Source organism: Monodon monoceros, unplaced genomic scaffold (genome assembly GCF_005190385.1).
Source record: "Monodon monoceros isolate NGI ecotype Baffin Bay Population unplaced genomic scaffold, NGI_Narwhal_1 Super_Scaffold_11, whole genome shotgun sequence".
Lineage (NCBI taxonomy): Eukaryota > Metazoa > Chordata > Mammalia > Artiodactyla > Monodontidae > Monodon > Monodon monoceros.
This window is the reverse complement of record NW_021703767.1, coordinates 81,213,150-81,234,083: the sequence shown is the minus strand read 5'-3', so window position 1 is coordinate 81,234,083 and position 20,934 is coordinate 81,213,150. Positions and strand designations below refer to the sequence as shown.

The 20,934-nt window shown below is 43.4% G+C and overlaps 1 protein-coding gene across 1 annotated transcript; it reads left to right on the top strand.

Annotated features, from left to right (window-relative positions):
• The first annotated feature begins 1,185 nt into the window (after positions 1-1,185).
• On the top strand, positions 1,186-20,548 carry LOC114890306 (nmrA-like family domain-containing protein 1). The gene is made up of 5 exons (XM_029213731.1): positions 1,186-1,227; positions 11,569-11,784; positions 15,423-15,522; positions 16,043-16,233; positions 20,369-20,548. Exons 1-5 carry the CDS (start codon positions 1,186-1,188, stop codon positions 20,546-20,548), a joined length of 729 nt encoding a protein of 242 aa, XP_029069564.1.
• Positions 20,549-20,934: the final 386 nt, after the last annotated feature.

Below are 20,934 nucleotides of genomic sequence, written 5' to 3'. Positions count from 1 at the left end.
AACCCAAAACATTGCCTTTGTTCAAGGCTTTGTCATTTCTCACCTGTATCATTTCTTTAGTCTCCTTAGGAGAGTCCCTGCTTCCAGCATCATCTTCTTTCAACCCACCCTCCACTCTGCTGCCAGAGGACCACATAAACCTGCTGTGGCTGCCAGGAAAATTCAAGCTTCTTGCCAATGCCTACCAGCCTTTTGTGTTCTGGCTTCTGCCATCCTTCCTAGTCTTACTTCCTACCATTCATATAGCATTATTGCAGCCATCGTTGAGCCCTTTGTCATGATTGCCTTGCCTCTGAACTTGACTACGTGTGGTTCCTCTTGCCTGGGATGGTCTCTCTTCCTCCTCTCCCTGACTGAACAACTCATGGGGTCTTCAGGCCAGCTCCAGCATCATCTCCTCTAAAAAGCCTTCCTTAACACCCCCAGTCTGGGTTTTGTGTCTCTACTCCAGGACCTATGCTCCCTCTGCATTTCTCTCTGCTGTACTTTTACTTATTTACTTACTAATTCAATGCATAGTATACCAAAGGCACTCAATACACGTTTGCTGAACACATGAGTAAGTGAATAAATGAATCCTCCTGTAGAAAATTGCAGTGTTAGAGTGAGTAAGCTAGCTGGTGAGAACAAAAGTTTTTTAAGGGAGAGGCAAAATTAGGGGTGGGTGTGGTAATCAGACATGGTTTATAATTCTCACACTCGAACAGAAATTGCGTTTCAGCTGCTGTCGCTGCTGGGAGAAAAGTCCTGCTACTGCACTGACTCTTCCTTTGTTCAGTAACATAACCAGTAAGAAAATAATTGCAATGTTTGGAGCAACAGGTAAAAAACTCCTTACTTTTAAAGTGTGTGCTGACTTTGCTTACTTTCTTGTCTTCCTGTTTTTAACTTCAGAGCCTGCAAGCATGGACTGAACAAAGAGCCCTTTGGAGGAAACTGAGAAAAGTATCATTTGCTTGAATTTCTGATGTGGTAAAGGGGCAGGGTGATTTGACTTGATTTGTCAGAAATGATCTCAGCGGGACAAGGACAACTGACACATTCTCGTGTTCTTGATCATGTGCTGATTTGTTGGTGTAAGTTTCATTTCAGCATAAGTTATATGCTAGAGACTTTTCTCCACTCGCTTCCTGACAAGCACAGGAGCAAGTGTGAGAGACCCGTGGGTATGTAGGAGATATCCACATGCCTGACCAGTACTCCAGCGACTCCGAAAGGGTGGAGTGGGTGGGGATTAGGAGAACGTGTGGCGGGACTTCTCTCACCAGAGAGCTGCCCCGGCCTTTCAGCTGGCATCTCTACTTGCCCTCTGCCTCCCTCAATCTGTTCTCCAACAGCCAGACCTATCCTTGCAAAATGTTGTTCCAATCAGGTCACTCTCCTTCAATCTATTCTCATTTCTGCCTCTCGAAGATCTGTTTGAAACTGTCAGATCATGGCATGCCCCTGCTCAAAATCCTCCCCCACATCTCACTCCAACTGAAATGCAAAGCCCAGCTAATGACCTGCAAGACCCTTCTCGGACCTTGTCTTCTACCATTCTCCCTCGCTCACTCTGCGCGTTCCTCAAACACATTCCCACTTTAAGGCCTTTGCATTGGCTACTCCCTCAACCTAGAGTAATCTTCCTCCAGTTACCCATGCTGCTTTCTCCCTCATGTCTTCCAAGCCAGATGTCACCCTCTCCGTGAGTGCTTTCCAGACACACTTATTTAAAATTGCAACTCTGGGGACTTCCCTGGTGGCGCAGTGGTTAAGAATCCGCCTGCCAATGCAGAGGACACGAGTTTGAGCCCTGATCTGGGAAGATTCCACATGCCACAGATCAACTAAGCCCATGAGCCACAACTACTGAGCCTGTGCTCTAGAGCCCGCGAGCCACAGCTACTGAGCCTGCGTGCCACAGGTATTGAAACCCACGCACCTAGAGCTTGTGCTCCACTACAAGAGAAGCCACCGCAATGAGAAGCCCACACACCGCAACAAAGAGTAGCCCCTGCTCGCTGCAACTACAGAAAGCCTGCACACAGCAACAAAGACCACACAGCCAAAAATAAATAAATTAATTAATTTAAAAAATTGCAACTCTGCTCCACCCTGCCACTGTCTGACTCTCCTCCCTGCTTGATTTCTTCTGTTACCATCTGTCTCTCCACACTAGGATAGAAGCTCTGTGAGGACAGGGATTTTGTCTGAAGGGAGACTAGAGCAGAGAAAAGAGAGAAGTAAAATCTCAAAAACCAACAGCCAGGTATGACATTAACTTTAAAAGGAAAAAAAAAAAGGTAATGCGAGGAGGGTTGATTGTATACAGCATTAGGGTGATAGTGAAGTTGTTGGTTTTTCCTGAAAGAGATGAGAAGCCATTGAAAGGTTTCGAGCAGAGTTGATAAGACCTGGTGTTGAAAGGTTCATTTTAGCTTCTGTTTTGTGAAGTGACTGTAGGGGGCAAGGACTAAAGCAGGGAGACCTCTTATGAGGCCGAGGCTGTTGCCCTAAGCCAGGCAAGATGATAGTGGCTTAGACCAGGGAGTGGTCAGATTCCTAATATGTGGTCTCTTTTGGTTTTTTTTTTTGCGGTACGCGGGCCTCTCAGTGTTGTGGCCTCTCCCGTTGCGGAGCACAGGCTCCGGATGCACAGGCCCAGTGGCCATGGCTCACGGGCCCAGCTGCTCCGCGGCAGGTGGGATCCACCCAGACTGGGGCACGAACCCACGTCCCCTGCATCGGCAGGCGGACTCTCAACCACTGCGCTACCAGGGAAGTTCCCTAATATGTTTTAAAGAGAGTTGACAGGGTTCCCTGATAGGCCAGATATCAGAGGTTACCAGGCGGGAGAAGAGAATGACTCCTAAGCATTTTGGCTTGAGCAACTAGAAGAATAAAGTTGTGATTCACGGAAATGGGGAAGATCATGGGGGAAGCAGGTCAAGGCAGGTCAGGAGCTCTGTTTTAGTCTCCTTAATCCTGACTTGCTGCTAAGCATCCAGAGTAGGAGGCTGGATAAGAGCAGGGGGGTGGCTGCTAAAGGAATCAGGTCAGATGTGTCAGAGTTGAAGAAGGCTGAGTCATAGTTAGCTAAGGAAGTACCCTGATTGCTTTACTTCCCAGTTCTTGTCCTTAGTTCAGTAACCTTGGAGCTCAGGGTGTGTTTGGGCATTTGAGGAAGGGTTGCCAGATTTAGCAGATAAAAATACAAGATGCCTAATTGAGGAACCAAGACGGCAGAGTAGAAGGATGTGCTCTCACTCGCTCTTGTGAGAACACCAGAATCACAACTAACTGCTGAACAATTATCAACAGGAAGACACTGGAACTCACCAAAAAAGATACCCCACATCCAAAGACAAAGGAGAAGCCACAATGAGATGGTAGGAGGGGCGCAATCACAATAAAATCAAATCCCATAACTGCTGGGTGGGTGACTCACAAACTGCAGAGCACTTATACCACAGAAGTCCACCCACTGGAGTGAAGGTTCTGAGCCCCATGTCAGGCTTCCCAACCTGGGGGTCTGGCAATGGGAGGAGGAATTCCTAGAGAATCAGACTTTGAAGGCTAGTGGGATTTGATTGCAGGACTCTGACAGTACTGGGGGAAACAGAGACTCCACTCTTGGAGGACACACGCAAAGTAGTGTGTGCATCGGGACCCATGCGGAAGGAGCAGTGACCCCATAGGAGACTGAACCAGACCTACCTGCTAGTGTTGGAGGGTCTGCTGTAGAGGTGCGGGGTGGCTGTGTCTCACCAGGAGGACAAGGACACTGGTGGCAGAGATTCTGGGAAGTACTCCTTGGCGTGAGCCGTCCCAGAGTCCACCATTAGCCCCACCAAAGAGCCGGAGTAGGCTCCAGTGTTGGGTTGCCTCAGGCCAAACAACCAACAGGGAGGGAACCCAGCCTCACCCATCAGAAGACAAGTGGATTAAAGTTTTACTGAGCTCTGCCCACCACCAGTCCCTCCCATCAGGAAACTTGCTCAAGCCTCTTAGATAGCCTCATCCACCAGAGGGCAGACAGCAGAAGCAAGAACTACAATCCTGCAGCCTGTGGAACAAAAACCACATTCACAGAGAGATAGACAAGAAGAAAAGGCAGAGGGCTATGTACCAGATGAAGGAACAAGATAAAACCCCAGAAAAACAACTAAATGAAGTGGAGATAGGCAACCTTCCAGAGAAATAATTCAGGATAATGGTAGTGAAGACGATCCAGGACCTCAGAAAAAGGATGGAGGCAAAGATCGAGAAGATGCAAGAAATGTTTAACAACCTAGAAGAATTAAAGAACAAACAAACAGAGATGAACAATACAATAACTGAAATGAAAAATACACTAGAAGGAATCAATAGCAGAATAACTGAGGCAGAAGAACAGATAAGTAACCTGGAAGACAGAATGGTGGAATTCACTGCCACAGAACAGAATAAAGAAAAAAGAATGAAAAGAAATGAAGACAGCCTAAGAGACCTCTGGGACAACATTAAACGCAACAACATTCACATTATAGGGGTCCCAGAAGGAGACGAGAGAGAGAAAAGACCCAAGAAAATATTTGAAGAGATTATAGTCGAAAACTTCCCTAACATGGGAAAGGAAATAGCCACCCAAGTTCAGGAAGCGCAGATAATCCCAGGCAGGATAAATCCAAGGAGAAACACGCCAAGCCACATAGTAATCAAATTGACAAAAATTAAAGACGAAGAAAAATTATTGAAAGCAGCAAGGGAAAAACGACAAATAACATACAAAGGAACTCCCATAAGGTTAAGAGCTGATTTCTCAACAGAAACTCTACAAGCCAGAAGGGAGTGCCATGATATACTTAAAGTGATGAAAGGGAAGAACCTACAACAAAGATGACTATCTGGCAAGGATCTCATTCAGATTCGATGGAGAAATCAAAAGCTTTACAGACAAGCAAAAGCTAAGAGAATTTAGCACCACCAAACCAGCTCTACAACAAATGCTAAAGGAAATTCTCTAAGTGGGAAACACAAGAGAAGAAAAGGACCTACAAAAACAAACCCAAAACAATTAAGAAAATGGTCATAGGAACATACATATCGATAATTACCTTAAACGTGAATGGATTAAATGCTCCAACCAAAAGACACAGGCTTGCTGAATGGATACAAAAACAAGACCCATATATATGCTGTCTACAAGAGACCCACTTCAGACCTAGGGACACATACAGACTGAAAGTGAGGGGATGGAAAAAGATGTTCCATGCAAATGGAAATCAAAAGAAAGCTGGAGTAGCAATACTCATATGAGATAAAATAGACTTTAAAATAAAGAATGTTACAAGAGACAAGGAAGGACACTACATAATGATCAAGGGATCAATCCAAGAAGAATATATAACAATTATAAATATATATGCACCCAACATAGGAGCACCTCAATACATAAGGCAACTGCTAACAACTCTAAAAGAGGAAATCGACAGTAACACAATAATAGTGGGGGACTTTAACACCTCACCTACACCAATGGACAGATCATGCAAAATGAAAATAAATAAGGAAACACAAGCTTTAAATGACACAATGGACCAGATAGATTAATTGATATTTATACGATATTCCATACAAAAACAAGAGATTACACTTTCTTCTCAAGTGTGCACAGAACATCTCCAGGATAGATGACATCTTGGGTCACAATTGAAGCCTCAGTAAATTTAAGAAAATTGAAATCATATCAAGCATCTTTTCTGACCACAACGCTATGAGATTAGAAATCAATTACAGGGAAAAAAACACAGACACATGGAGGCTAAACAATATGTTACTAAATAACCAAGAGATCACTGAGTAAATCAAAGAGGAAATCAAAAAATACCTAGAGAAAAATAACAATAAAAACACGACGACCCAAAACCTATGGGAGGCAGCAAAATCAGTTCAAAGAGGGAATTTGATAGCAATACAAGCCTACCTCAAGAAACAAGAGAAATTTCAAATAAACAATCTAACCTTACACCTAAAGGAACTAGAGAAAGAAGAACAAACAAAACCCAAAGTTAGCAGAAGAAAAGAAATCATAAAAATCAGAACAGAAATAAATGAAATAGAAACAAAGAAAACAATAGCAAAGGTCAATAAAACTGAAAGCTAGTTCTTTGAGAAGATTAGCAAAATTGATAAACCATTAGCCAGACTCATCAAGAAAAAGAGGGAGAGGACTCAAATCAATAAAATTAGAAATGAAAAAGGAGAAATTACAACAGACACTGCAGAAATACAAAGCATCCTAAGAGACTACTACAAGCAACTCTATGCCAATAAAATGGACAACCTGGAAGAAATGGACAAATTCCTAGAAAGGTATAACCTTCCAAGACTGAAACAGGAAGAAATAGAAAATATGAACAGACCAATCACAAGTAATGAAATTGAAACTGTGGTTAAAAATCTTCCAACAAGTGTTTCTCTGGTGGCGCAGTGGTTGAGAGTCCGCCTGCCGACGCAGGGGACACGGGTTTGTGCCCCAGTCCGGGAAGATCCCACATGCTGTGGAGCAGCTGGGCCCGTGAGCCATGGCCACTGAGCCTGCGCATCTGGAGCCTGTGCTCCGCAACGGGAGAGGCCACAACAGTGAGAGGCCCGCGTACCGCAAAAAAAAAAAAAAAAAAAAAAATCTTCCAACAAACAAAAGTCCAGGACCAGATGGCTTCACAGGTGAATTCTATCAAACATTTAGAGAAGAGCTAACACCCATCCTTCTCAAACTCTTGCAAAAAATTGCAGAGGAAAGAACACTCCCAAACTCATTCTATGAGGCCACCATCACCCTGATACCAAAACCAGACAAAGATACTACAGAAAAAGAAAATTAGAGACCAATATCACTGATGAATATAGATGCAAAGATCCTCAACAAAATACTAGCAAACAGAATCCAACAACACATTAAAAGGATCATAAACCATGATCAAATGGGATTTATCCCAGTGATGCAATGATTCTTCAATATACGCAAATCAATCAATGTGATACACCATATTAACAAATTGAAGAATAAAAACCATATGATCATCTCAATAGATGCAGAAAAAGCTTTTGACAAAATTCAACACCGATTTATAATAAAAACTCTCCAGAAAGTGGGCATAGAGGGAAACTACCTCAACATAATAAAGGCCATATATGACAAACCCACAGCAAACATCATTCTCAAAGGTGAAAAACTGAAAGCATTTCCTCTAAGAGCAGGAACAAGACAAGGTTTTCCACTCTCACCACTATTATTCAACATAGTTTTGGAAGTCCTAACTATGGCAATCAGAGAAGAAAAAGAAATAAAATGAATACAAATTGGAAAAGCAGAAGTAAAGCTGTCACTGTTTGCAGATGACATGATACTCTACACAGAGAATCCTAAAGATACCACCAGAAAACTACTAGAGCTAATCAATGAATTTGGTAAAGCTGCAGGATACAAAATTAATGCACAGAAATCTCTTGCATTCCTATACAATAATGATGAAAAATCTGAAAGAGAAATTAAGGAAACACTCCCATTTACCACTGCAACAAAAAGAATAAAATACCTAGGAATAAACCTACCTAGGGAGACAAAAGACCTGTATGCAGAAAACTATAAGACACTGATGAAAGAAATTAAAGATGATACAAACAGATGGAGAGATATACCACGTTCTTGGATTGAAGACTCAATATTGTGAAAATGACTATATTACCCAAAGCAATCTACAGATTCAATGCAATTCCTATCAAATCACCAGTGGCTTTTTTTACAGAACTAGAACAAAAAATCGTGAAATTTGTATGGGGACACAAAAGACCACGAATAGCCAAAACAGTCTTGAGGGAAAAGAACGGAGATGGAGGAATCAGCCTCCCTGACTTCAGACTATATTACAAAGCTACAGTAATCAAGACAATATGGTACTGGCACAAAAACAGAGATATAGATCAATGGAACAGGATAGAAAGCCCAGAGATAAACCCACACACCTATGGTCAACTAATCTATGACAAAGGAGGCAAGGATATACAATGGAGAAAGGCAGTCTCTTCAATAAGTGGTGCTGGGAAAACTGGACAGCTACATGGAAAAGAATGAAATTAGAACACTCCCTAACACCATACACAAAAATAAAGTTAAAATGGATTAGAGACCTAAATGTAATACCGGACACTATAAAACTCTTAGAGGAAAACTTAGGAAGAGCACACTTTGACATAAATCACAGGAAGATCGTTTTTGATCCACATCCTAGAGTAATGGAAATAAAAACAAAAATAAACAAATGGGACCTAATGAAACTTAAAACTTTTGCAAAGCAAAGGAAACTACAAACAAGACGAAAAGACAACCCTCAGAATGGGAGAAAATATTTGCAAACGAATCAATGGACAAAGGATTAACCTCCAAAATATATAAACAGCTCATGCAGCTCAATATTAAAAAAACAAACAACCCAATCCAAAAATGGGCAGAAGACCTAAATAGACATTTCTCCAAAGAAGACATACAGATGGCCAAGAAGCACATGAAAAGCTGCTCAACATCACTAGTTATTAGAGAAATGCAAATCAAAACTACAATGAGGGGCTTCCCTGGTGGCACAGTGGTTGAGAGTCCACCTGCTGATGCAGGGGACACGGGTTCGTGCCCCGGTCCGGGAAGATCCCACATGCCGCGGAGCGGCTGGGCCCGTGAGCCATGGCTGCTGGGCCTGCGCATCCGGAGCCTGTGCTCTGCAACGGGAGAGGCCACAATGGTGAGAGGCCCGCGTACCGCAAAAAAAAAAAAACTACAATGAAGTATCACCCCACACCAGTTAGAATGGGTATCATCAGAAAATCTACAAACAGCAAATGCTTGAGAGGGTGTGGAGAAAAGGGAACCCTCTTGCCCTGTTGGTGGGAATGTAAATTGAGACAGCCACTATGGAGAACAGTATGTAGGTTCTGTAAAAAGCTAAAAATAGAATTACCATATGATCCAGCCATCCCACTACTGGGCATATACCCAGAGAAAACCATAATTCAAAAAGACACATGCACCCCAATGTTCATTGCAGCGCTATTTACAATAGCCAGGTTATGGAAGCAACATAAATGCCCATCGACAGATGAATGGATAAAGAAGAAGTGGTACATATATACAATGGAATATTACTCAGCCATAAAAAGGAATAAAATTGGGTCATTTGTTGAGATGTGGATGGGTCTAGAGACTGTCATATAGAGTAAGTCAGAAAGAGAAAAACAAATATCTTATATTAACGCATATATGTGGAACCTAGAAAAATGGTACAGATGAACCGGTTTGCAGGGCAGAAATTGAGACACAGATGTAGAGAACAAACGTATGGACATCAAGTGGGACAAGCGGCGGGGACAGGGGTGGTGGTGGTGTGATGAATTGGGCGATTGGGATTGACATGTATACACTGATGTGTATAAAATTGATGACTAATAAGAACCTGCTGTATAAAAAAATAAATAAAATAAAATTCAAAAAAAAAGAAGATGAGATATAAAAGGAAGTGCTACTACTTTCTAAATATGGTATTACACTAATATGTATAAAATCGATAACTAATAAGAACCTGCTATATAAAAAAATAAATAAAATTAAATTAAAAACAAAAAATACTAGATGCCTAATTAAATTTGACAGGGGACGTGTTAACCTTTACCTGTATGTGTGTTTGCACGTCAAACTCTTGATTTGTATCTCCAGTGCCTGCCATTCAAATGCTACTCTCAACATGGACTCACCTGTAGGGGAACTGGGTCCAAAAGGGCACAATCCAGAAAAAGCAAGGAGGGTCTAGGACAGTTAAGTACAACAAAAATGGATGCTTTGGGGGCTGCTTTCTCAAGCTGATAGGTTTATTGGTGTGTCCTTGCTAGTTTAAAGGAACAGGGCCAAGATGGATGAATTCCTCTCCTGGTTTGGGTCTTAATGAAATATTAACGTGGGTGTAGTTAGGAGAGCCAGTCCTGGTTTTGGTCCAACTCCTCTTATTTTTTCATACTGGTCTATATCATTTGGTCCTCCATCTCCATCTCCTGGCGGGTCCAGGCAGGACTATCCACCTCCAAAGCTGAGAATGGAGAGCACAGAGATTTCGTTTTTTCTACTTCATTCATTTATTCAATAAATAGACATTGGAAACTTGCAATGTGCCAGGCACTAGTCTCAGAACACGGTTGGTAAACAGGGATAAAGAGTTTCTCTCTTCAAGGAGAATGTTATTTAGGTTATAGTACAGTTATGAGGAAATAATTACAACAGTCAATGTTGTGGGTTGAATTGTGTCCCCTCCCAAATTCATATGTTGAAGCCCTAAGCCCCAGTACCTCTGAATTGACAGTATTTACAGACAGGGCCTTTAAAGAGTCAATTAGGGACTTCCCTGGTGGCGCAGTGGTTAAGAATCCACCTGCCAATGCAGGGCACAAGGGTTTGAGTCCTGGTCCGGGAAGATCCTGCATGCCGTGGAGCAGCTAAGCCCATATGCCACAACTACTGAGCCTGTGAGCCACAACTACGGAGTCTGTGTGCCACAACTACTGAAGCCCATGTGCCTACAGCCCGTGCTCTGCAACAAGAGAAGCCACCGCAATGAGAAGCCCGCACACCGCAACAAAGAGCAGCTCCAGCTCACTGCAGCTAGAGAAAGCCTGCGTGCAGCGATGAAGACCCAATGCAGCCAAAAATAAATAAATAAACTTATTTAAAACAAAAGAGTTGATTAAGTTAAAGCAAGGCCATGAGAGTGGGCCATAATCTAATTTGACTGGTGTCCTCATAAGAAGAAGGAATTCTGACACAGAGAGAGACACGTGGAGGGGTCACCGCTCCTTCAACCCTTGGGTCCACTTCTGATGCCTTCCTCTGGCCAGACCCTAACTGAGGGCAAGGGGGCCCACTGATAGAGTCCATACAGGTCGGCCTCCCAGGGCACTAGGTAGGATAGAGATGGTGAAGGTGGATTTTGAGGCACACACACACAAAAAATTCAGGACGGGCATCCAACCAATTTGATGGAGGATCCCAAATGTCAGTAACCCTGCACAGTACCTGGCATACATCACAGGGCATTCAGTAAATACTTGTAGAGTGGATAAATTGGGCAAGTAATGATCATATCATGAATGGCCTTGAACTCTATAAAAAGAAACTTCTGCAAGTTTTCAACCTTTAAAAAAATATATAGAATAGGAACCTGTCTTGAAAGTAAAATTGTATGAAGAACCTAAAAATGAAGTCTACAACCAGATAAAAGTAGAATTGCTTAGTCTGGGGTGGGGAGTCTGGTGCCCTGTTCACCTGGCCTCCCTGTTGCCTCCAGCTTCCCCCATTCTCTGTCCCCCCCACCCATGGCTTCTGCTAAGCTACCACTGAGGAGGCTGTGAGAAACCTAGCTTGAAAACCACTCTTGCAAGGCCATGTGGATGCCTCCCAAAGTAGTTACAACAGCAGCTTTACTCTGAGTAACGGGACTCCCTGACCAACTTCTTTTAGTGAACATTCTTCCTGACCCTTCCTGTATTTCTTCTTCCCCAATCCTGCAGGGTGGCTCTGTGGCCAGGGCCATTTTGGAGAGCAAAAAGTATGAGGTGAGAGCACTGGCCAGGGATGTGACTCAACCAAATGGGCAGGTGCTCCGGGACCTTGGGGCCGACGTGGTAAAAGGTGACCTGAATGACAAAGCATCAGTGGAGGCCTCCTTGAAAGGAGCCTTCATGGTGACCAACTTCTGGGACCATTTCAGCAAAGAGAAAGAAGTGGCAACCACCTTTGAGCCCTTTCTTTTTCTCCTCCCTGGCTATTCTGCCCTCCCTGGAAGGCGGTAGGCCTTCAGCCTGGGCAAAAATGTAAGCCTCATCCCAGAACATCTCTCTGGCATTTATGAAATATATGTACTTCATGTACTTGTTAGAGGTGGATTGTTAGGTGATTATAAAGTCAGTGTTATGTGACACCTGTCCAAATGTGACCTTGGGGATCTGACAGTGACCGTTTGGTGGAGCCAGCCATTAGAGCCTCTGATTCTCACCATTTGTTTGTAGATGGCACGTGAGGGGTGGCAGCAAGAACACTCCACAGATTAAGGTTACTCTGAGAGTGAGATGGGAAGAACAAAAGTGTAATGAATATGTTCACTTCTGGCAGAGAATTGGGGATGAATTAGTAATGGGTACATAGGAAAAGAAGTAAGCAAACAAGCAAATAAGCCCATGGTGATTAACTCCAGGGAAAATGAACATTTGTAGAAAAAGTAAATGTAACCATAGAATATCACATGGCTTGGCTTCAGCTGTGTAAGCACTGATGAATGATGTAGTCCCAAATTGTGATATTCTGAGGATGAAAAAAAGGGAATCATGTTTGTGTATGTGTGTGATGGTCATGGTGGGCTCTGTGTGTGTGTGTGTGTGTGTGTGTGTGTGTGTGTGTGAGAGAGAGAGAGAGAGAGAGAGAGAGAGAAACTGAGAGAGAGCCGAAGATGAGGACTCATCTGTCATAGTAGAAATTTGGTAGACGATATCTTAAACTGAGAAAAATCAAGAATTAGCAGTATAAACATATTATTTAGAAATAAAGAAGCAGCTGAAAGAGACGAAAATGGTTATTTCTGGAGAGCAGTTATCAGCATGAAGGTGCAGGGAACTTCTTTGTCATTATGAGATCTACTTTTTCCCCCAAGACAGTACTATTTGAAAATTATACATACGTATAAACTAGAAAAATATGAAGATTAGATTTTAAAAATGTAATGGATGGGTTCAGACTCTTTCATAAATGGTACAATTCAAAAAGTTAAGAGCAGGATTGAACCATTTTTGGTTCATTTGGCGTTCCCGTGACCAATGTCCCTGTGGCAGCTTACTTTGAAAACTTTCTTGGCCCATGGAAGCCAGTGAAAGCCTCTGATGGAGAGTACTACACCCTGGTAAGTGGAAGGTTGCCGTGAAAGCTAACCAGACACCTGCTGTCCTCCCCTCATTCCTCTCTTCAGTGGACACATGCCATCTGAGTGCCTACCATGTGCTCAGCCCTGTGTGAAGTGCTGAGAGGGATCCCACATTGCCCTAGACTTACCAGAGAGCTGGATCTTGGGCTGGAAACACTAAGGATTACACTTGCAGTCTTATCGTGCTGACACCCCTCATATAAGCAGTGAGCCATGTGGCCTCAAGTCTCAGTTTCCTCATGTCTAATGGGGAAGCTGGACGAGATGATTTCTCCTACTAGCTCATCTCTCTGCCCTTCTGTGGCAACAGGGAAAACATTCTCCTCTTGACCTGGGTCCCAGGGTCAGAAATCCCTAGAGGGACCCTGACTCCCGGGGATGGGTTTCCAGCCCTGCCTGCAGAGTCTGATTCCATAAGTCTGGGCTGGGGCCTGGAAGACTGTAGTTTTGACAAGGACTCCTGGTAATTCCAATGCTGGCACTCCCCTGCCCTTTGGGGACATTTTCTTTGCCCATAGTCCAAGGGTGGCTCTGTGGAGTGGAAGGAATATGGGAGAATCAGTGTCAGCAAGTCAGTCTTTCTTCCTTGGCACATAATTAAGACTCGTCAGGGGCATAACTAGTGGCAAAGTAGACCTGAGTTAGAACAAGGAGCACATGCCACACATCACAGACGACTTGGGTAACAGTTCAACAAGTGACAAGATAAATGTATAAAGGTGACATATCTCTTCACCCGCCCTTCTTCCTATGCCCTTACCAGGTTTCAGAAGCCAGCTCACCTGACGTTTCCCAGGTCGTGAACTAAGACATTGTAATCTATGGATTAGATTGGCCCTAGGTGAAGAGGTGATGCCTTAAACTTCTGGTGGTACCCAGACCCATTTGGGGTCTTCACATCTGTAAAATCCAGCCTCAGGTATCCCGGAGCCTCGTCCCCTCCACCTCCCAGAGGAATACCTAACATTTACTAAACACTTACTGGGTGTTTGGTGTCTGTTTTACAGATGGGGAAACTGAGGCACAGATAGATTAACTTTGCCAAGGTCACTAATAAGGCAGAAACAGAACTTGAACTCAGGCAGTGTGGCTCCAGAACCATATTCTTTTTATTTTTTAATTTTCTTGGCTGCGCTGCAAGGCATGCAGGATCTCAGTTCCCCGACCAGGGATGGAATCTGTGCCCCCCTGCAGTGGAAGCACAGAGTCCTAGCTACTGAACTGCCAGGGAATTCCAGAACCACATTCTTTACTGCTGTCCCTTAGCTGCTTTTAAACTCAGCCCAAGAATCTCAACCTTCAAATAAAAACAAACCTCAAAGTCAGAATAGACTTGACTCTGAGTGCCTCAAAAAACTCAGACTGAAAAAAAAAAAAAAAAAAAAAAAAAAAAACTCAGACTGCTTTTTTATAAATACAAATTACAATTATAATTTAAGCAGAAGAATGAGCAGACATTTTGCCTACCGAGAAATTCAGGCAGGAAGTTAATTTTGCTGCAAAAGACAAGCTATGATATTTAGTCCCTGGTTGCTAAGCCTGAAGTCACTTTTATACTGGACTGAAATTCAGAGACCTTGATTCTTGTCCTAGGTTGTTGTTTTCTAACTGGGAGGCACTGGGTGAGTCAATAGACTTAGATTCTTCAGTTCAAAAAATGAGAGTGCTGGAGCTAGATCACGTCCACATTGGGTTCCAGCCTCAGGAGTCTGGGAATCTATGAGAGGCTATATCACACTGCAGGAAGGGCACAGGCTTTGGAGTGACGGATGAGGGTTTGAACCTCCTTCTGCTGCTTACTGGCTGAGCAACCTCAGGCAAGTACCTGATATTCCTATATTTCAAGGTTGTTTTGAGGATTAAACAAGCCAATATGTTTGCTCATTCATTCATTCAATATATATTTGAGGGCCTACTATGTGCCAGTCACTTACTGGGGAATCAGTAATAAACAGCTCAAAACGGACAAAGCTTAGCCCTCATTAAGCTCACATTCTGGTGGAGGAGTTAGATAATAAACATAATAGATAAGTAAAATATATTATATGTTAGAAGGTGATAAGTGCAGTAAAAAAATAAGGCAGAGTAAGGTATTTGTGGAGTGCTAGTAGTAAGGGAGTTGTGTGTGAAATTTAAATATGGTGATTAGTGGGCTTCTTTGAGAAGGTGACATCTGAGCAACGTCTGATGGAGGTAAGTAATGGGCTTTGTGAATATTCAGGGGAAGAGCTTTTCAGGCAGAGAGAACAGCCAGTGTGGCTGGAACAGAGCAAGTTGGGGGGTTGGGGAGAGGGTAGTAGGAGGTGAGGCCAGAGGTAATAGAAGGTCTTGTCCTGTAAGCCATTGGTTTTTCTTCTGAGAGACACAGAGAGCCATTGGAGGGCTATGGGCAGACATGACATGAGCCAACTTTAGTTTTTACAGAATCACTCTGACTTTTGTGTTGAAAAGAGACTGTGGAAGGGCAAGAGTGGAAACAAGGAGCCCAAATTTGCAATAATCCAAGCCAGAGATGATGGTGGCTTAGACCAGGGTGATAGCAGTGAGGACGGCAAGAAGTGGTCAGATTCTGGACATACTATAAATAGGACTTTAAAAAAAAAAGAAAGAATATGGTGTGGGAGAGACACCTCAAGGTTGACTTCAAGATTTTTGACTTGAGAAACTGGAATGATAGAGTTGCCATTAACTGAGATGGGGAAGTCCGTAGGGGGAGCGGGTTGTGCAGGAACTCATTTTGGAGCACATTGAGTTTCAAATGTCTATTAAACAGTCAAGTAAGGATGTTGAGTAGGAAGTTGGACATATGAGTCTGGAGTTGAGCAGAGATGTCTGGGTTAGAGATAGCAGTCATACTTTGCACACAGGATATGCTTAGTAAATGGTCACTCTCTTTTTTTCTTTAAATCAACACCCAGGCATTACAGTATTTTTCTCCAGCAAACCTTATAACTGTGCATAGATGGCGGCTACTCAGTGTTCCCATCCCTCTTGTTTAAGTGGTGGGACCTACCAAGAATGTGAAGTAATTAGCTATTTTTATCTTTTTTTTTTTTCTTTTTTAAAACTAGCACTGCCCATGGGGGATGTACCAATGGATGGTATCTCTGTTGCTGATGTTGGAGAGGTCATCTGCAGCATTTTTAATTTGCCAGAGAAGTTTGTAGGCAAGATCGTGGGTCTCAGTGCAGAAGCACAAACAGTACAGCAACATGCTGATGCTTTGTCCAAGGGTTTGGGGAAAGAAGTCCGAGATGCAGAGGTGAGTTCTTAAGAGATACAAACGTGATCGCAAATGGTCACAGCCCACTAACTTACGAATTCTGGGAGACTTTCGACAGATTTGGGCAGGGTTGAGCTTAGGCTGTGGGAAAAAATTGAAGAGGATTCCTGTTCCACGAATCTGTCTTCATCTGTTGGTATATCTGAATTCCACCCTTATGACTTTATCCCTTTGGCTTCAGGTTAATCAGTTTATTAAAGTAAAATTCCTTTTGGGTGGAAAGAACTTAGACCCTGAAGACCGAGGTACAATGTTTCCGTATATGCTGTACCAACCCTCTCCTCCCAGGAGCTCATCACTGATCAGGCCAGTCTGCCAGAGCTGGTCTGCGTGGGGCATGACACTTAGCCTCTCTGAGCTGCCGCTTCCTCATTCATAAAGTGGGATGAAAGCATCTACCTTGGGACGTTTTCTGAAAAGTAGAGAGGATATATTTAAGGGGGTTAGCTTAGTGTTTGGCACGTAGTACGTGTACCTCAAGGACCTATTATGTACCTGGTGCTATCTTTTAAAGCGTTTACAACAGAGTTGGGGTGAAAATGGTAATTTTCACATGAAGTCACAGTGATCAGTCCAAAGCAGAACACTGTGGATTGTGTTACCCACACTCTACGCTATAGGTGGTCAGAGAGGGTAGGAGAAGGCTTCATGGAAGAAGTAGCCTTGAGATGGTCCTTGAGGGTGGGCAAGACTGTGTATGGGTGGAGGGAGCCATAGAGCCGGCCTGGCTAAATTCTAGAAACAACAGGAATGAACCAGAGGCAGTCTGGGGAAGTAAGAAAATCCTGGCTCTGCCCTTATCTACGTGGGGAATCTTGGCATTTACTTAACCTCTCCAGCCTCCCTTTATTCAGATGTTAAAAAGGTTATTATGGGACTTCCCTGGCAGTCCAGTGGTTAGGGGTCCTCGCTTCCACTGCAGGGGGCACAGGTTCGATCCCTGGTCGGGGAACTAAGGGCCCACAAGCCACGCGGTGTGGCCAAAAATTTAAAAAAAAAAAAAAAAAAAAAGGCTATTACACCTGCCATAGGCTTGTTATGAGGATGCAATGAGACCCACATGGGAGGGACCTGGCCCTGGGTCTGGCGCTTAGTAAGCCTGCAATAACCGATCAGGCTGGAATGGCTACAAGAGACCTTTTATAGAGAAGCGAGGGGAATGGATGATCCTGAGCACTCCCAGCCATTTCCCCAAGCAGGTGTTGATAAGAGGAAGGAGAGAGAACAGCATTTCTGAGAAGGAAGTATGTGTTTGTGTCTGCCAGGCAGAGACACCGTCGCAGCTGAAAGGAAGACCCATACCTTCTCTCAAGCCAGCAGGCATTAACTAACACAGCTCTTTGCCTCTCTCTGCTGCTGTTGTCCCATCTGTGGAGGGGGAGGGTGGTTTGGATGACTACTAAGGCTCTACCCAGCACTAACATCTCTCCAGAGTAGAGACAGTCCCTTTTTCCTTACAGGGTTCCAGCCTGCTTTGGTAAATTAAGATTTATTGGAACACAGCCATACCTTTGTTTATGTATGTCTCTGGCTGGTTTCAGGATACAGTGGTAGAGATGAGTAGTTGTGACAGAGACCATATGGCCGGAAGGCCTAAAGTATTTATATCTAGCTCTTCAAGAAAAAGGTTGTTGACCCTTGCTCTAGAATGTTTCCTGGGGTTAGGGATAGAGGGGTGGTTTTCGTTTTCTTCTGCAACTTTTGGGCCCTGAGTCTTGAGGGGGTATCTATATTCTCAGTTCACCTCAGGGACGGGAGCTGTGAGGAGGCTGAGAGATCTTTTGGGGGGAAAACTATTGTAGTTGTTAATTTAGCCATAAAACCACATCTGGGGAGCTCCTACCCAGTGGGTGGAGGCACCACCCACTTAAAAGATGGACTTGATGAGAAGGTCTGCAAAGTCTCTTATACCCGGGTGCAAATTTACTTTTCAGTGATTGACCCTTCTCCCAGTGCCTTTGAATTCGGGTCTTCTATTCATTTTTGTCTGTGGAGTCTGAACTCTGTAAAGTAGAAGGGGAGGAAGGTGAAGAGTGTGGGCATATGGTGTGTATGTGTTCATTCTCAGAGGACCGGGTAGACATTGTTTGGGAAGGCTCAGGTCTGTCCAAGCATCTCTCAGTCACATACCTGGTTTCTGACTGGTTTTGGTACATCAAGCTATTTCACAATGCAGCAGAAACTTCTCTGGCACCCAAAGTTTTAGGAGATTAGAGGCTGGAAGTTCTATAGAATGGTTAATGCTGTTCTTAGTAACTAGTTTGACTTGAAGCCGCTGCCCACTGGTCTGGAGTGGGAAAATGCTTACAGGCTATGCTACTCTGGCGGAGGATGCATGTGGCCACAAGGTGGCGCCCCAGCCTTGGCAGTCTGACTTTTCCCCAGTCTGATCAGAAGAAGGCTGTTTGCCTAATTATTTCAGTGACTACTCCCCTCTCCCCCAGAACAAACTCCCACCAGAAACTCTGATCTGGCTGAAACTGCCTGTCTAGCCCCAAAAGGAACACAGTTCTCTCAGAAAGCGAGACACAACAGAACACATCTGTTTCCTTCAAAGATCTGCAGAAAAGAATCCCTTATTTTACTGAGGGATATTAGTTACCAAAGTTACAGGATGAGAGAGTAACTCAAGGAGACAGACATTTTAGAAGTCATCTTCCATGCTTTTCTAATAGCCTTCTATTTCCAGACTCACTAAAACTTAAATTTTTTTCTGATTTCAAAAATTACAAATGCTTATTGAAGAAAATACACAAAATTATAAAAAAGAATATAAAAATCATATTGTTTAATCTATCAGAGATAGTAACTGTTAAGATTTACACATTTTCTTCTAGTCTTTTTCCAGTATATATGTAATAAAATTAAAACAACACGATATGTACAATTTTGTAACCAGCTTTTTCACTTGACATTATATTAAGAGCATTTTTCTATTTTGTTAAACTTCTTCAAAAATATTAATTTTAGTAACTGCATAATATTTTTAGAGTAGATGTACCATAACTTATTTTACCATTCCTCTGTTTTTGGAGCTGCAGTTTGGTCTTGGTTTTTCATTATTATAAATAGCATATGACGATCATTGTTTTATATGAGTTTGCGTCTGTCACATTTCTCTAAGGCCAGGTGGAATAGCGAGATTAGAGTTTATCTCTGGGGGCTAAAGACAGATTATGCTGGATCCAATAGTTAGAAATGGTCTTAGCAGGAATTCCCTGGCTGTCCAGTGGTTAGGGCTCTGCGCTTCCACTGCAGGGGGCATGGGTTCCATCCCTTTGGGGAACTAAAACCCTGCATGCCACGTGGTGCAGCCAAAAAAAAAAAGAAATAGTCTTAGCTGATTGATTCAGGCAGCAGAACTATTGATCTATTTAGTGTCAGAAGGGACTCAAGGGGTGGGTTTTGTGGAGGGTGATAGAAGGTGGGTGTGTGATGGGCAGCATTTGTTGTGTCCGGCCCTGGCCGAGGCTGGGATGGCTGAAGTCGAGATGCTCATTTCCAATCAAGGCAGGGAGTGGTGATGGAAGGGACATGGGTCAGGAGGGAAGGCTGGAGAGCCCGGTGCTTTGATGCTGCATGCAGGGCCGGATGGGTAGAAGATCTCAGAGGGCTGCTGAGGGAATCCCAGGAGAAAATGTATATGAAAGCTGGTCAGATGAAGGAACTACAGATCCATAATACCTTATCCCAAGCGCTTGGGGTCAGAAACAATTCCACTTTCAGAATCTTTCAGCTTTTAGATAGGTTATATCTATGTATATTATGTAACATCAACATCAGGGGCTGGGGCAGGACCCTATAATCAAACACATCAATATCCCTGCAGACAAAGACATGACTATTTCCACTAAATGGGATAACTAAAGACCATAAATAACTTCCCATAAGTTCAGATCAGGTTTTGCCACCAAATCAGTTCAGAAAAGTCAGTATGTTGCCAAACTGCTTATGAAAAAACTTCCGTGTTTCTTGGGACTTGGAGTTAGGCTAAAGAACTGTGGACCTGTATCATCATGAAAGTGAATAATTTCTTCTCAAACTGTTTTAAATGAGGGCAATGACATTTCCTGTTTTTTCTTTTCTTCTTTTTTATTTTACTTGTTCTTAAAAGATCACCCTGGAAGCTTACGAGAAGCTAGAATTTTCTGCAGCGAAGGAAATGGCCAATATGTGTCATTTCTATCGAATGAAGCCAGACTGTGATAGCAAGCTCACCCACCGACTGAACCCCAAAGTCAAAAGCTTCAGCCAGCTCATCTCAAAGAACCAGTCAGCCTTGAAGGGCATTTAAGCTGTTCACACAGGCCCCTGAGCAAACAATGTCCTTCCTCCCAGATCCTGGTCCTCTTTATAGCACAACATCTATGTTTACAGAACAGATAGGTTAGAATACAATGGTTTACACCCCCAAAGGCTTCCCTGGCGGGGAACACTGCAGAGCTGATCTGACATAGTGATTTGACCCACATATAACTTTCCAGCTACTTATAAGCATGGTACACCTGTTAGGTTAAATGAGAAGCCCGCAGCCTGTCACCTTTTGTAGCTCTCTCCCCAACAGCCCATTGCCTCAGAAGGCTCTGGCCTGAGGAACTTGGAGCTTCTTCCCTAACATGAATCAGTGGGGATGGGGGCACTCAGCTTTCTCCTGCATAAGTTATCCTGAGGCCTGTCTCT